General features: G+C 60.9%; 1 protein-coding gene across 1 annotated transcript; it reads left to right on the forward strand.

Moving 5' to 3' along the window:
* Positions 1-335: 335 nt before the first annotated feature.
* FBLN7 (fibulin 7) lies at positions 336-7,886 on the forward strand. Its single transcript, XM_057433116.1, has 8 exons — positions 336-448; positions 1,377-1,536; positions 2,567-2,737; positions 3,398-3,523; positions 3,614-3,751; positions 4,474-4,611; positions 5,736-5,874; positions 6,534-7,886. Exons 1-8 carry the CDS (start codon positions 356-358, stop codon positions 6,904-6,906), a joined length of 1,338 nt encoding a protein of 445 aa, XP_057289099.1. The 5' UTR covers positions 336-355; the 3' UTR covers positions 6,907-7,886.
* The last annotated feature ends 5,434 nt before the right edge of the window (positions 7,887-13,320 follow it).

The following is a 13,320-nucleotide window of genomic DNA, read 5'->3' on the forward strand; positions in this document are numbered from 1 at the left end:
GGGTGCTGGGCTGGGAAAGGGGGTACCTGGGCGGGGAGGGATGCGCGCTGCAGGTGGGGGTCCCGGCCCATCCGGAGCTGCCGTCGCTCTCCCGCCCGGTGCCCGCTCGTCCGGGCAGCGCAGGGGCGGCTTTTGTGGGGCCCCCCCTAAACCGGCACCGGGTGGGACGGGACGGGACGGGACGGGACGCGGGGCCGCCGCACGCGGGTCCGGATGCGCGGGGATGTCCCGGGGTCCCCGCAGCATCCCCGGGCAGGGCCGGGCCGGGAGAGGCGCCTCCTCCTGGCGCGGCGCGGGGCGGGAGCGGCGCCCGGGACAGCCCTGCCTGGGCACGGAGCGCGCCGGCCGCCGGACCATGCCCGGGCCGCGGGGCCGCCCCCCGCTGCCGCCGCCGCTGCTGCCGCCGCTGCTGCTGCTGCTGCTGCTCCCGGCCGCGCCGGCCGCGCAGGTGAGCGGGACCCGAGCGCTGCGGCTCCCTTCCTTTCCCCGGGGGCCGGCCCCTCATCCCCAGGGAAGGTCCCCGCCGGGCCCCGGAGCTCTTCGCTTGCTCCCACCCCACACCTGCATCGCCGGCGAGCACACCGGGAGCAAAGACACCCCCGGTTCTATGGGAGAGCGGGGTCTGTGCTGCTCAGCATCCCACCGGCGGCTCCCGCCGGCTCCGGGGGCTGACCCGGCCCTAACAAAGAGCCCTGCGTTAAAGCCCGCACTCGCCCCGCACCTCTTTGCTTCTGCCTCCCTTCCTGCGGCGCGGGCGCCCCGGAGCTGCTGGCGCAGCCGGGCTCATCCCCACCACCAACCTGAGAGCCCCCACACAGCACCGAGGGAAGCGGAGCCCGGCGCCGGGGCTGGATCCTGATCCCGCTCCGTAAACCCGGTAGCTGTTGGAAACGAGAGTAACTCTGTGGCTGCGGGGGAACGAAATCCCCCGGGCCAGGAGAGCTCCTTCGCTCCAGCCTCATCCCACCCAGCCCAAACCCCACGCGCCCTGTGAGTGTCTGAGCTCAGAGCTGCCCCGGCTTTGCTCCTTGCCTCCCCTTTGAAGCCGGTTCCACAGGAAAACCCGTACTAACGGTGCCCACGGGCATGAGTCAGCCCATGGCAGCGAGCGCGGGGCAGGCAGGAGGCCCATCAGCGTTCTGGCCCCGGCAGAGCTCACAAGACAGCTCTTTTCCTCTCGGTTTGTCATGTGGAAGCGGGAGCTCCAGCAGCACGAACGCGAGTTCCAGCATCCATCCCGCAGAGGGATCTCAGCCCCGCGGCCGCGCCGCCTCACCCGTGTGGATGCTCAGGCTAAAACCCCTCCTGCAACACGGGGAGGGGGAAAGGATGGAACGAGGTCTCTGTGGGGTGTTTGATGCCCTCTGTCCCCGCAGAGCTGCCTGAGCAGGCAGCAGCTCCTGGCCGCCATCCGGCAGATGCAGCAGCTGCTGAAGGGGCAGGAGACGCGCTTCGCCGAGGGGCTGCGCGTGATGAAGAGCCGGCTCAGCACCCTGCACGCCTCCCTGGCCAAGGGACCGGCCACGGCGCTGCCCGGTGAGCCCCGCATCACACAGAGAGCCTGCGGGACAGCGGGGCGGGCAGCTCGGGGTGCTGGGGACCTGCTGCAAGGCTGAGTTCAGGATGAAACAGGGGAGGTCAGGTTGGAGATAAGGCAGAAGCTCTTCCCTGTGAGGGTGCTGAGGCGCTGGCACAGGGTGCCCAGAGAAGCTGTGGCTGCCCCATCCCTGGCAGTGTTCAAGGCCAGGTTGGACACAGGGGCTTGGAGCAAGCTGCTCCAGTGGAAGGGGTCCCTGCCCTGGCAGGGGTTGGAGCTGGAGGTGAGGGGGCTGGAAAACCATGTCCCGAGCAAAAATGCCACCAAGCCCCTTGCCAGGGATGCTCAGCCCCAGCCTCTCTGCTGGGCTTTCCTGTGGGGCTGGACAGAATCACAGAATCAATGAGGTTGGAAAAGCCCTTCAAGCTCATCCACTCCAACTGCTCCCCAGCACTGCCAAGGCCACCACTAACCCACGGCACTGAGGCCTCGTCTCCACGGGCTGTGAACCCTTGCAGGGCCGGTGACTGCAGCCCTGCCCTGGGCAGCCTGTTCCAATGCCTGAGCACCCTCTGGGGCAGGAATTGTTCCTCAGCTCCATCTAAACCTGCCCTGGTGCAGCTTGAGGCCGTTTCCTCTTGTCCCATCCCTTGTTCCTTGGGAGCAGAGCCCAGCCCCTCCTGGCTCCATCCTCCTGTCAGGCACTTGTAGGGAGCCATCAGGTCCCCCCTGAGCCTTCTCCACACTGAACCTCCCAGGTCCCTCAGCCCTTCCCCATCACACTTGTGCTCCAGGCCCTGCACAAGCTCCGCTGCCCTTCTCTGGCCCTGCTCCAGCCCCTCAATGTCTCCCTTGGAGTGGGCCCAGACCCATCAATGAACCTCAGCAGGTCACTATTCGGGGGAGATAACTTTAGAGGCAGAACTGGGTGAACTGCAGCCCAGGTAGAGTTGGGGATGGAAAGATAAAGGTGTTGGTCCCCAAAGCACCCACCTGAACATGACCCCTCTCCCTGTTGTGTTCCTGCAGCCTCCTGCCCTGCCCTGCAAGCCCCTGCGGATGGGAAGAAGTTTGGCACCAAGTACCTGGTGGAGCACGAGGTTCACTTCACCTGCGACCCCGGCTTCCAGCTCCTGGGCTCCAGCACGAGGACGTGCCAGGCCAACGGCAGCTGGACCGGGCAGGAGCCCCGCTGCACAGGTACTGCCCCAGAGCTCAGCTGCAGGACAGGGGTGGAACGTGGGACACGGGGAAGGTACCGGGGTTCACCAATGGGGAGGTACCGCAGCTGTCCTGCAGTCCTGGTCAGCCGATGTCCAGGGATGCTGCAGCTCCTGTGGCCGCTGCTTTGGTGCGTCTCAAGGTCCTCAAGGAAAGGTGGAAATTGCAGCTGGAGCATCACCTGCAGCACAGCAGTGGAGATGATGGAGGGGGGAAAGGCATCAGTGCTATTGTGGCTCCTTTGCAGCAGGGCAGCACCGGAAACAGTGTCTGGGTTTGGGAAAATCACAGAACCCCAGCCTGGTTTGTGTTGAAGGGACCTTAAAGCTCCTCCAGCTCCAACCCCTGCCACGGGCAGGGACCCCTTCCACCAGAGCAGCTTGCTCCAAGCCCCTGTGTCCAACCTGGCCTTGAACACTGCCAGGGATGGGGCAGCCACAGCTTCTCTGGGCACCCTGTGCCAGCGCCTCAGCACCCTCCCAGGGAAGAGCTTCTGCCTAAGAGCTCAGCTCAGTGTCCCTCTTTCACCTTGAAGCCAGACAGTTCTCAGGTGCTGAAGGGTACCAGTGTGCGCAGCATCCCCGTGACTTGCTTCCCAAAACACAGTGACATGAAACGCGGGCTCTCTTTCCACTGCAGAGATCAGCGAGTGCTCGAGCAGCCCCTGCCAGAACGGGGGCACGTGCCTGGAGGGACTCAACCAGTTCAAGTGCCTCTGCCCGCAGCAGTGGACCGGGGCCACCTGCCAGTACCAGGCGCAGACAGGTGGGTGACCCCGCGGGTGGGTGACCCCTCCGGGTGCCTCTTGTCACCCACCCACCTCATTGAAGCCCGTCCCGCCCTGTGTGCCCCCAGCTCCTCCTGCCTGGAGCGTCACGGACGACCCGGCCTTCAGCCGCCAGCCCCGCTGTGCCCAGATCGACCAGACCCAGCACTGCAGCTGCGAGCCCGGCTTCCACATGAGCGGCACCGCGGCCACCGGCCTCTGCCAGGGTGAGCTCCGCACCGGGATGGGGATGGGGATGGAGGGGATGGGGATGGAGGGGATGGGGATGGGGATGGAGGGGATGGAGGGGATGGGGATGGTGGGAATGGGGATTGAGGGGATGGGGATGGTGGGGATAGGGATCGTGGGGATGGGGATGGAGGGGATGGGGAGGGGGATGGAGGGGATGGAGGGGATGGAGGGGATGGGGATGGTGGGGATGGGGATGGTGCGGAAGGGGATGGAGGGGATGGGGATGGAGGGGATGGGGATGGAGGGGATGGGGATGGAGGGCATGGGGAAGAAGGGGATGGGGATAGAGGGGATGGGGATGGAGGGAATGGGGATGGAAGGGATGGGGAAGAAGGGGATGGGGATAGAGGGGATGGGGATGGAGGGGATGGTGGTGGAGGGCATGGAGGGGATGGGGATGGAAGGGATGGGGATGGAAGGGATGGGAAGAAGGGGATGGGGATGGAGGGGATGGGGATGGAGGGGATGGGGATGGAAGGGATGGGGACGGAGGGGATGGGGAAGGAGGGGATGGGGACGGAAGGGATGGGGAAGAAGGGGATGGGGATGGAGGGGATGGGGATGGAGGGGATGGGGACGGAAGGGATGGGGATGGAGGGGATGGGGATGGAGGAGATGGGGATGGAGGGGATGGGGATGGAGGGGATGGGGATGGAGGGGATGGAGTCTCACCTCTGCACCCCTCGTCTCTCCGCAGACCTCAATGAGTGTGAGGTGTACAAGCGGGACGGGGGGGCCCGGCTCTGTGCTCATGCCTGCGTCAACCTGCCCGGCTCCTACCGCTGCGCCTGCCCCGGCGGGTACGTGCTGCTGGGCGATGGCAAGAGCTGCGAAGGTGAGGAGGGCAGGATGGAAACGGGCCCTGTCCCAGCTTCCACAACTGCTGCTTTCTATCTTTAACCCATTCCTCTGCTTCTCTACAAGCATTTCTGTGTGGGGGAATCTTGGTGGGACTGCACAGGGGAATGGTGCCCAGGCGGGGAGGAAATTCATCCCAGAATCCCAGCCTGGTTTGGGTTGAAGGGACCTTAAAGCTCCTCCAGCTCCAACCCCTGCTCCCGCAAGCAGGGACCCCTTCCACTGGAGCAGCTTGCTCCAAGCCCCTGTGTCCAACCTGGCCTTGAGCACTGCCAGGGATGGAGCAGCCACAGCTTCTCTGGGCACCCTGTGCCAGCGCCTCAGCACCCTCACAGGGAAGAGCTTCTGCCTTATCTCCAACCTGACTTTCACCTGTTTCAGTGTGAACCCATCACCCCTGTCCTGTCACTTCAGTCCCTAATGAAGAGTCCCTCTCCAGCACCCTTGTAGCCCCTTTCAGACACTGGAAGCTGCTCTGAGGTCTCCATGCAGCTTCTCTTGTCCCGCCCCAGCTTTCTCAGCCTGGTCCCTTGGGCATCCCCAAGGAGAAACATTTCTAAACTGAGTTAAAGCCAAGGATTACATGGGAAGGGGTCAGCAGCTTCTCCTCCAGAACCAGGGGCTCTGGGGAGAGGGCTGAGAGCAAAGCAGAGGAGCAGTAGGTAGGGATGGTAGGTGGCCAGAACTACTTGTGTGATGTCTCCTGAAAAAGAGGGATTTTGGGGCTATAGAGGGTTGATTATTGCAGTTCATGGGGACAAAACTCACACTTTCTTCTTTTCTCCTCAATTTTCTCCTTTCCCCCCCTATTTCTGCCTGTTCCAAAGCATCTAACGCTCCAAAGTATCTAATGCTCCCAGCAAGTACCTGCATTCCAAGCTCCTGATTTTATTGCTGGGTACTTCAGTGCTTACAAAGGCTTACAAAGAGCAGAGCAGGCACAGACAGGGTTTGGAGTGATTCAGGTGTTTTCAGCCACCTCTTATGGATCACATTTGATGTCTGACCCATTTCAAGGTGTTTGTGCCTACTTTCTGCCCCCTGTGAGGTTGGCTCCAGGTCCCTGGTGAGCCTGACCTGCTGCCCACCCCTGTTTTACAGACATCGACGAGTGTGCTCTGTCCCAGGACAACTGCACGAGGGGAACAACCTGCATCAACACTGGGGGGGGCTTCCAGTGTGTGAACCCCCAGTGCCCCCCGCCCTCTGGCAATGTCACCTATGTCAAGACATCACCCTTGTAAGTGCAGTAGGGTGCAAAGCCTGGTCCTGCTTTCACGGAATCCCAGCCTGGTTTGTGTTGGAAGGGACCTTCAAGCTCCTCCAATTCCAGCCTCCTGCCACGGGCAGGGACCCCTTCCACTAGAGCAGCTTGCTCCAAGCCCCTGTGTCCAACCTGGCCTTGAGCACTGCCAGGGATGGGGCAGCCACAGCTTCTCTGGGCACCCTGTGCCAGCGCCTCAGCACCCTCCCAGGGAAGAGCTTCTGCCTAAGAGCTCAGCTCAGTCTCCCCTCTGGCAGGTTCAAGCCATTCCCCTTGGCCTGTCCCTCCATCCCTTGTCCCAAGCCCCTCTCCAGCTTTCCTGCAGCCCCTTCAGGCACTGGAGCTGCTCTCAGGTCTCCCCTTCAGGAGCCTTCTCTTCTCCAGGCTGCCCCAGCCCAGCTCTCTCAGCCTGGCTCCAGAGCAGAGCTGATCCAGCCCTTGCAACATCTCCATGGCCTCCTCTGGCCTTGATCCAACAGCTCCACATCCCTCTTGTGCTGCTGCCCCAGAGCTGGGGTGCGGGGTTCTAAAAACACATGTAGCATCCCCATAGACACAACGCCGCTGAGGTGGGGGACATGGACCCAGCATCCCTGGTGCTCCCGGAAAACCTCCCTCTGTCTTTCCCTTTGCAGCCAGTGCGAGCGCAACCCCTGCCCGATGGAGAGCCGCTCGTGCCACCAGGCCCCCAAGACCATCTCCTTCCACTACCTGCCGCTGCCATCCAAGCTGCTGACTCCCACCCCGCTCTTCCGCATGGCCACGGCGGCAGCTCCCGGCCGGCCGGGCCCCGACAGCCTCCGCTTCGGCATCGCGGGCGGCAACAGCCGCGGGCACTTCGTGATGCAGCGCTCGGACCGGCACACGGGGGAGCTCATCCTGGTGCAGAGCCTCCAGGGCCCCCAGACCATCCAGGTGGATGTGGACATGTCCGAGTACCTGGACCGTGTCTTCCAGGCCAAGCACGTGTCCAGAATCACCATCTTCGTGTCTGCCTATGAGTTTTAGGGGAGGTGGCAGCCGGGGTGGTCCCTGCGCAGCATCCTCCGCACGGAAGCGCCAGCCCTGGAGGCGGGTGTCTAACAGGAGCTCCAGGTGACATCCCGCACCAAAGCCTCTCTGCATCCTCCCCTCTGCATTGAGGTTCTTCTTTGGCACCACCTATACTGGGGGGGGGGAAAGAGGGAAATGAGGTGCAGAAGGAATCAGGTGCAGGTTACCCACTCAATGGCGTGTGGGAGCAGAGCATCAGCCGCACCTGACGCTCCACAAGGACAATGTCCCACAGGCTCAGTGCCTGCACAGCACAGAAAGCAGTGGATAGAAACCACAGCCCTTATTGCCTTTTAATTCCTTTATTTCATAGGAAATAAGTTAAAGTGGTGCATGCAGGAGGAGGGAGGCTCATAGCAGGTACTGCTCTACCCCCCCCCCCCCGCTGGCTCGGGCTTGCATGCACTGACCCCAGTCCTGTTAAAACATAGAGGCACGGTCTGGGTTGGAAAGGACCTTAAAGCTCCTCCAGCTCCAACCCCTGCCACGGGCAGGGACCCCTTCCACTAGAGCAGCTTGCTCCAAGCCCCAGCCTCTGCTCCCCTTTGGGTGAGGAAACCCATGGCAGCCTGCATAGAGGGGGCTGGTCCGGGGTTTCAATCCCATGGGATTGACCTGGACTGGAAAAATCCCTGAATCCATGAATGAATCCATGCTCGAGGGAGCTGGAGATGCGACTGTTTCGGTTTTCCATCAGGCACAGCCTCACCCCGCTGTGTGTACGCAGCAATGGGGATAGCTGGGGTTTGGCTGGAAACCATGCCAGGGGGAGGGACACGCACACGGACCCCACTCCCTGGCCTTGCTCTCTTCCCCCCGGGACCTTGGTGCTTGTCCATATTAACCACAACCCCTGCCCGACGTTATGCATGTTCTCTGTTACGCTGGTTTAGTACCATGATATAACCTCTGAGCAGAATAAAGTACCCAAAGCACGTGTGGATGGGGGTGATGCTCATCCGGACCTGCCCGGGGCGGAGGAGGACACGACTCAGGGTCTGTGGGGCAAGAACCTGCCTCTGTCAGGTTTATCTTTCTGCCTTATGTTGCCCCAAAAATGCAACGGGGCAGAATTTCCTTGGGATTTGATGCTGCTTCCACTAAATCCTTCCCACTCCTTGCCCCAGTGACTCCAATCTGTGCTGCATCCACTGGGGGATGGAGCTCCTGGGGTTTTTGGTCGGGGGGAATACAGCTTTTCCATGGAGCTCGGGAGAAGGGCAGGACCTTTCCCCACAGAACAAGGGGGGACATTCAGTGCCTGCTCCTCAGCACAGGGCTGCTGGATCCCCATCCCGGCGGATGGAGGATGTTTGGGTTGGCAGCTGCACCGGCGGGATGGTGGAGCTGGGCAGGGAAAATACATCCCAGGCTTGTGCTGGGGGAGGGAGATTGAAAACCCAACAGGAAGCTTAGAGAAGAACCCAAACATGGGAATTAATGCTCTTCTGAGAGTGGAGCTGCTTCCAGAGCAAGGAGTGGTGGAGCAGCAGGACCTGGGAGCTGCCACCTTGGTGGAGACCCAAGGGAGGACAAAGACCAGGAGGAGCATCAGGAAAGAAGGGAATGGCTGGGTGCTATCTCCTTCAAAATGAGCTGAGATGTCCTCTCCTCTACTCTCATCTCCTCCCCTAAGGCAGGAGGATCCCTTTGTCCTGCCGAGGACACCCCTTTAATGGTGGGGTGAGGGAGGGACTCTCACCATGCAGACGGCATCAGGATGGGGAAGGAGGCAGTGTTTTGGATCTGCCCTGGGTTTATTCCCCTTGCTGTGATCAGAGGATAGTGCTGGGCATCACCACAGGAGGGACAGGGAACGGGCAGCACACGCCGCTGCGCTGCTCTGCTGTGTACCTGCGTCCTGGGGTGCCTCGAGAACAGGCGATGAGGTTTTCCTTGGAGCTATCTCCTTGGAGCTACCCAGATTCCAGCCAAGTCCTGTTCCATCCAGGAAAGGGAGCAGTTATCCTCATGAACCCGGCCCGGCACGTGGTCTGAATTAGCCTTTGATAAAAGCAGTTCTGTGGGACACGTCCTCACACACCACCGACACCGCTGCTGGGATGCAGAAGCCGGAGCAGGAAAGGAGCTGAAAGGAAAAGCAATGTTTTCTTGGACTGTTTTTTTAGGAGAAGATGGACAGGACGCTTTGGGAAAGGAGACAGAGTTATGAGGAAGAAGGCTGCAGAGTGCCTGTGGTTTGCCAGAGTGGCTGCAGTTGTCCAGCCTGGCTGGACGTGCTTCTGGTACTGTGATATAGGGATGATAAAGGAAAACCTGTGCCTGGGGATGTGCTCCTCCAAGAGGAGGGCTGGGACATGCCAGAGCAGCTCCTGGTGCCTCACCTCTGCTGGCTCCATCACCCGCTCCTGGCTGTGGTACGGGCTGAAGCCGTGTTTCATCATCCCTGCACTTGCCAGGCGCTGGGAGCCAAGCCCGGGAGCCTGTCAGAGGAGCAGTTCCTGATGGGCAGAATAGTTTCCATCTGATGCTTTCCCCAGCTAATGAGGCTGGAGCCGGGCGCCTGGAGCTCCGCACCGGAGGCTCTTCCTCACAGCACAGCGTTTCCCCAGCTCCCGAGGCCAGGGTGAACTGGTTTCCCCTCTCTGGCTGGGCTGGAACGTGCTCCCAGCTGCATCCCGCTGGCCTGGAGGGCCAGGCCTGGGGCCGGGGAGCTCGGCTGTCTCCTGGCTGCACAGCTCCCTCTCAGCCCCACAAACGTTTAAGGTCGGCCCTGCAGTGTCTGCCCGGGGCTGCAAACCTCTGGCCATCGTCTGAGCTGACTCAAGACGTTTTCTTCCCCTCCCAGAGCAGCCACTCTGGCATCCTGCACGCTTCCTGAGCCTGGAATGTGCAGAGAGAGGCTCTTCTGGCCCTCGGAAATACAACTGCTCTTTGGGATAAGCCTTCGGATTTTCAAGGTTTGGGGGAGAAGCACTCCCTCTCCCCTTCACCCCATGGAGGGAGATGAGTCCCAGCCTCAAGGCAGGGGTGAGAGGAGGTGACTACAGCTTCATGGCCTGTTTTCTCCTCCTTCCAAAATACACTCCTGATGTTCCTTTCCCTTCTGGGCATCCAAAGTCCTGAGCATCCCTGAGCTTCTCCTCCCCTTCAGCCTGATGAGATTAAGACAAGCATGACCAGCAGTTTGAGGGAGGGGATCCTGCCCCTCTGCTCTGCTCTGGTGAGACCCCACTTGCAGCCCTGTGTGCAGTGCTGGGGTCCTCAATGTGAGGACATGGAGCTGTTGGAACAAGTCCAGAGGAGGCCACGAGGATGCTCAGGGGCTGGAGCAGCTCCTGTATAGAGCCAGGCTGAGAACATTGGGGCTGTTCAGCCTGGAGAAGAGAAGCTGCGTGGAGACCTCAGAGCAGCTTCCAGTGTCTGAAGGGGGCTACAAGGATGCTGGGGAGGGACTCTTCATTAGGAACTGTAGTGACAGGACAAGGGGTGATGGGTTCAGACTGCAACAGGGGAAGTTCAGGTTGGAGATAAGGCAGAAGCTCTTCCCTGTGAGGGTGCTGAGGCGCTGGCACAGGGTGCCCAGAGAAGCTGTGGCTGCCCCATCCCTGGCAGTGCTCAAGGCCAGGTTGGACACAGGGGCTTGGAGCAAGCTGCTCCAGTGGAAGGGGTCCCTGCCCGTGGCAGGGCTTGGAGCTGGAGGAGCTTTAAGGTCCCTTCTAACCCAAACCAATCTAGGGTTCTATGGTTCTATGAGATGCGCCCCTGCAAGCAGAATGATAATTCTCTTCCCTGCATAAGGCTGCAGGTTAAAATCTGAGTTTTATTACCCCAAGAAGCCAAAACACTCATTAATCCCATTATGGGCTTGGATGAAGAGCTGAATCACAGCTCTATTTGTTATGGTTGCTAGGTATGTTGCTACATCCCCCGATCCCAATGTATCTGTGATGTCCTGGTGTGGACATCAGGGAATTGGGTTAGCTGCTGTTGCCAAATTCAGCTGTATTTTGGGGAAAAGAAGAAAGGAGCCATTGAGGAGCTTCCCAGGAGTGTAACTTCTTCCCTGACAACACAAGCACATGGAGGGATATTGAAGCAAACAGCTACACACTGCTCCTGCAGGCACAGTTTTGGTTAAAACCAGTGAATCCCAGACTGGTTTGGGTTGGAAGGGACACAGAGTTCATCTAATTGCACTCCCCAAGCCATGAGCAGGGAATAACACAGCTGTTGCACCTGCACATGCTGCAAGAAACCAGGAGCCAGGTTTTAGTCCATTTTTAAACCCCCTTTTTTCCACTCCTCCCATTGTCCAGGGAGATGCTGCTGAGCCCTGTGGGTGCTGGCTCCACACATGACACTGAGCTGGGGCTAATTACCTATAATTAGCCCTAATCACCCTCAGTGTCCCACCTGAGGCATCACCTACACCACTCCTGTGCTCTCCAGAGCCCTGTTTCAGTCCCGGAGCTGCAGAAGAACGGTTCTAAAGCTTGTGTTGGTTTCCTGGTTTGACTTTGAGCTCTCATCTCCATGAGCTCTGTGTGATGGGATGGAGCCTTGGCTGAAGCTGCCCCGCTCACCTTGCTCAGGTACCAGCCTGGTGTGTGAGACACTGGAGATGGCTCCTTCCTCATGGATGCGAGGCTGCAATTTGCCTCTGAGAGGGGAAAAACATCCCTCCCAAAAGGGAACCGATGTGGGTGTTCTGTCTTCTTTATTTTCTGCTAGGATTGCTGGCACTGGAAAAACAGAGTCATATGTCCCAAAAAGCCCTGTTAGCCAAGGAGACCGGCCTGTAAAGGAAAATAAGTTGATGTAACTTGGGATTTGTCCAGAAAGTTTTGACAAAGTCCCTCAGAAGACAATATTGAGGGGAAAACTGGTTGGGGAACAACAAACAAGCTTCTCCTGGGGGCTATGAAGTGCTGAGAGTCAGCAGAGCTGGAGCAGGGATGTGAGCCCAGCTCCTGGCATGTGGAGCTCTGGCAGGTGGGATATCTCTAGCCTGTGGTGCTGGAAGCACACATGTAAAGGTTATGGAAGGAAAGATGAGCAATGAGTGACAACATCTGCAGCTGATGCTGAGCGGGGCAGGAGCACCCTGAGATGGGGATGAAAGTGGAGATGTGGGGCTGCAGAGGAGCACGGGGAATTCACCACCAGTGTGGAGCAACACATGGAGAGCTGCTGCTCGTCTTGCTGGATCATGGAGGACATGGAATTCCAGACTGGTTTGTACTGGAAGGCAGCTTAAAGTTCATGCAGCCACGGGCAGGGGCACCTTCCACTAGAGCAGGCAGCTCCAAGCTCCTGTGTCCAACCTGGCCTTGTGTTCATCATTATTGGCTTCCATAATGCTCTTCAGCATTCCATTAAGTGACCTGATGGCTCCCTACAAGTGCCTGACAGGAGGATGGAGCCAGGAGGGGCTGGGCTCTGCTCCCAAGGAACAAGGGATGGGACAAGAGGAAACGGCCTCAAGCTGCACCAGGGCAGGTTTAGATGGAGCTGAGGAACAATTCCTGCCCCAGAGAGTGCTCAGGCATTGGAACAGGCTGCCCAGGGCAGGGCTGCAGTCACCGGCCCTGCAAGGGTTCACAGCCCGTGGAGACGAGGCCTCAGTGCCATGGGTTAGTGGTGGCCTTGGCAGTGCTGGGGAAGGGTTGGACTGGATGAGCTTGAAGGGCTTTTCCACCCCGGTTGACTCCGTGATTCCACTGAGGATTTCTGAATGAGTTTCTCGCGGGCCGCACAACCCCCGTTAACGAACCCCGCTCACTGAGGCGCTGCTCACAAACGCCCTTCCCCCGCACGCAGCCTCCTCGAGGCCCGGTTCCCCGCTCCCCTCGGCGGTGCCCGGATGTGCCGCTCCTCACCACAGGGCAGCGCGCGGCGGCGGGAGGCGGGGCGGGGCTGTCGCGAGGCGGAAGCGGCGCGGGGACGCGGGGCGGGGCGGGCCGGGCCCGGAAGCGCGGTGACGGGCGGCGCCCCCCGAGGCCCCGGCCGCCATAACGGGCGCGCGCCCGCGTGACGCCAGGCCGCACGCAGCGGCGGGAGCGCGCACGGCGGGAAAAGCGTGTGTGTGCGAGGGGAGGGGGCGTGGCCTCTGCGCGCTCGCCCTACGTCACGACGGCCGTGACGGGCGTGTGGGCTCCACCAATAGGCGCCCCCGCCGGCGGCGTGACGCGGCTCGGCGGGCGGGCGGGGCCGAGCGGCGGCGGTGGGAGGAGCGCGACGGGAGGCGGCGGGCAGCGTGAGGCGACGCCATCGCGGCCCCGGCGGGCGCGGAAGACGCCGTGGTGGTGGTGGCGGTGGTGGTGGTGGACGTGGAGGTGGTGGCGGCCGCGCGGCCGCGGAGCCAGCCCGGGGGGGGGGCGAGCGGCGGGGCTCGCTGCTGCTGCC

Source organism: Pezoporus wallicus, unplaced genomic scaffold (genome assembly GCF_028554395.1).
Source record: "Pezoporus wallicus isolate ANWC-B61680 ecotype Strahan unplaced genomic scaffold, APGP_CSIRO_Pwel_v1 contig_5416, whole genome shotgun sequence".
Lineage (NCBI taxonomy): Eukaryota > Metazoa > Chordata > Aves > Psittaciformes > Psittacidae > Pezoporus > Pezoporus wallicus.

Bases quoted from the DNA above. Each gene is read 5' to 3' on its own strand.
- FBLN7 (XM_057433116.1), top strand. From the start codon at position 356: ATGCCCGGGCCGCGGGGCCGCCCCCCGCTGCCGCCGCCGCTGCTGCCG. The intron at 449-1,376 runs GTGAGCGGGACC...CTGTCCCCGCAG, and splicing joins CGGCCGCGCCGGCCGCGCAG to AGCTGCCTGAGCAGGCAGCA. The intron at 3,752-4,473 runs GTGAGCTCCGCA...GTCTCTCCGCAG, and splicing joins GGCCACCGGCCTCTGCCAGG to ACCTCAATGAGTGTGAGGTG.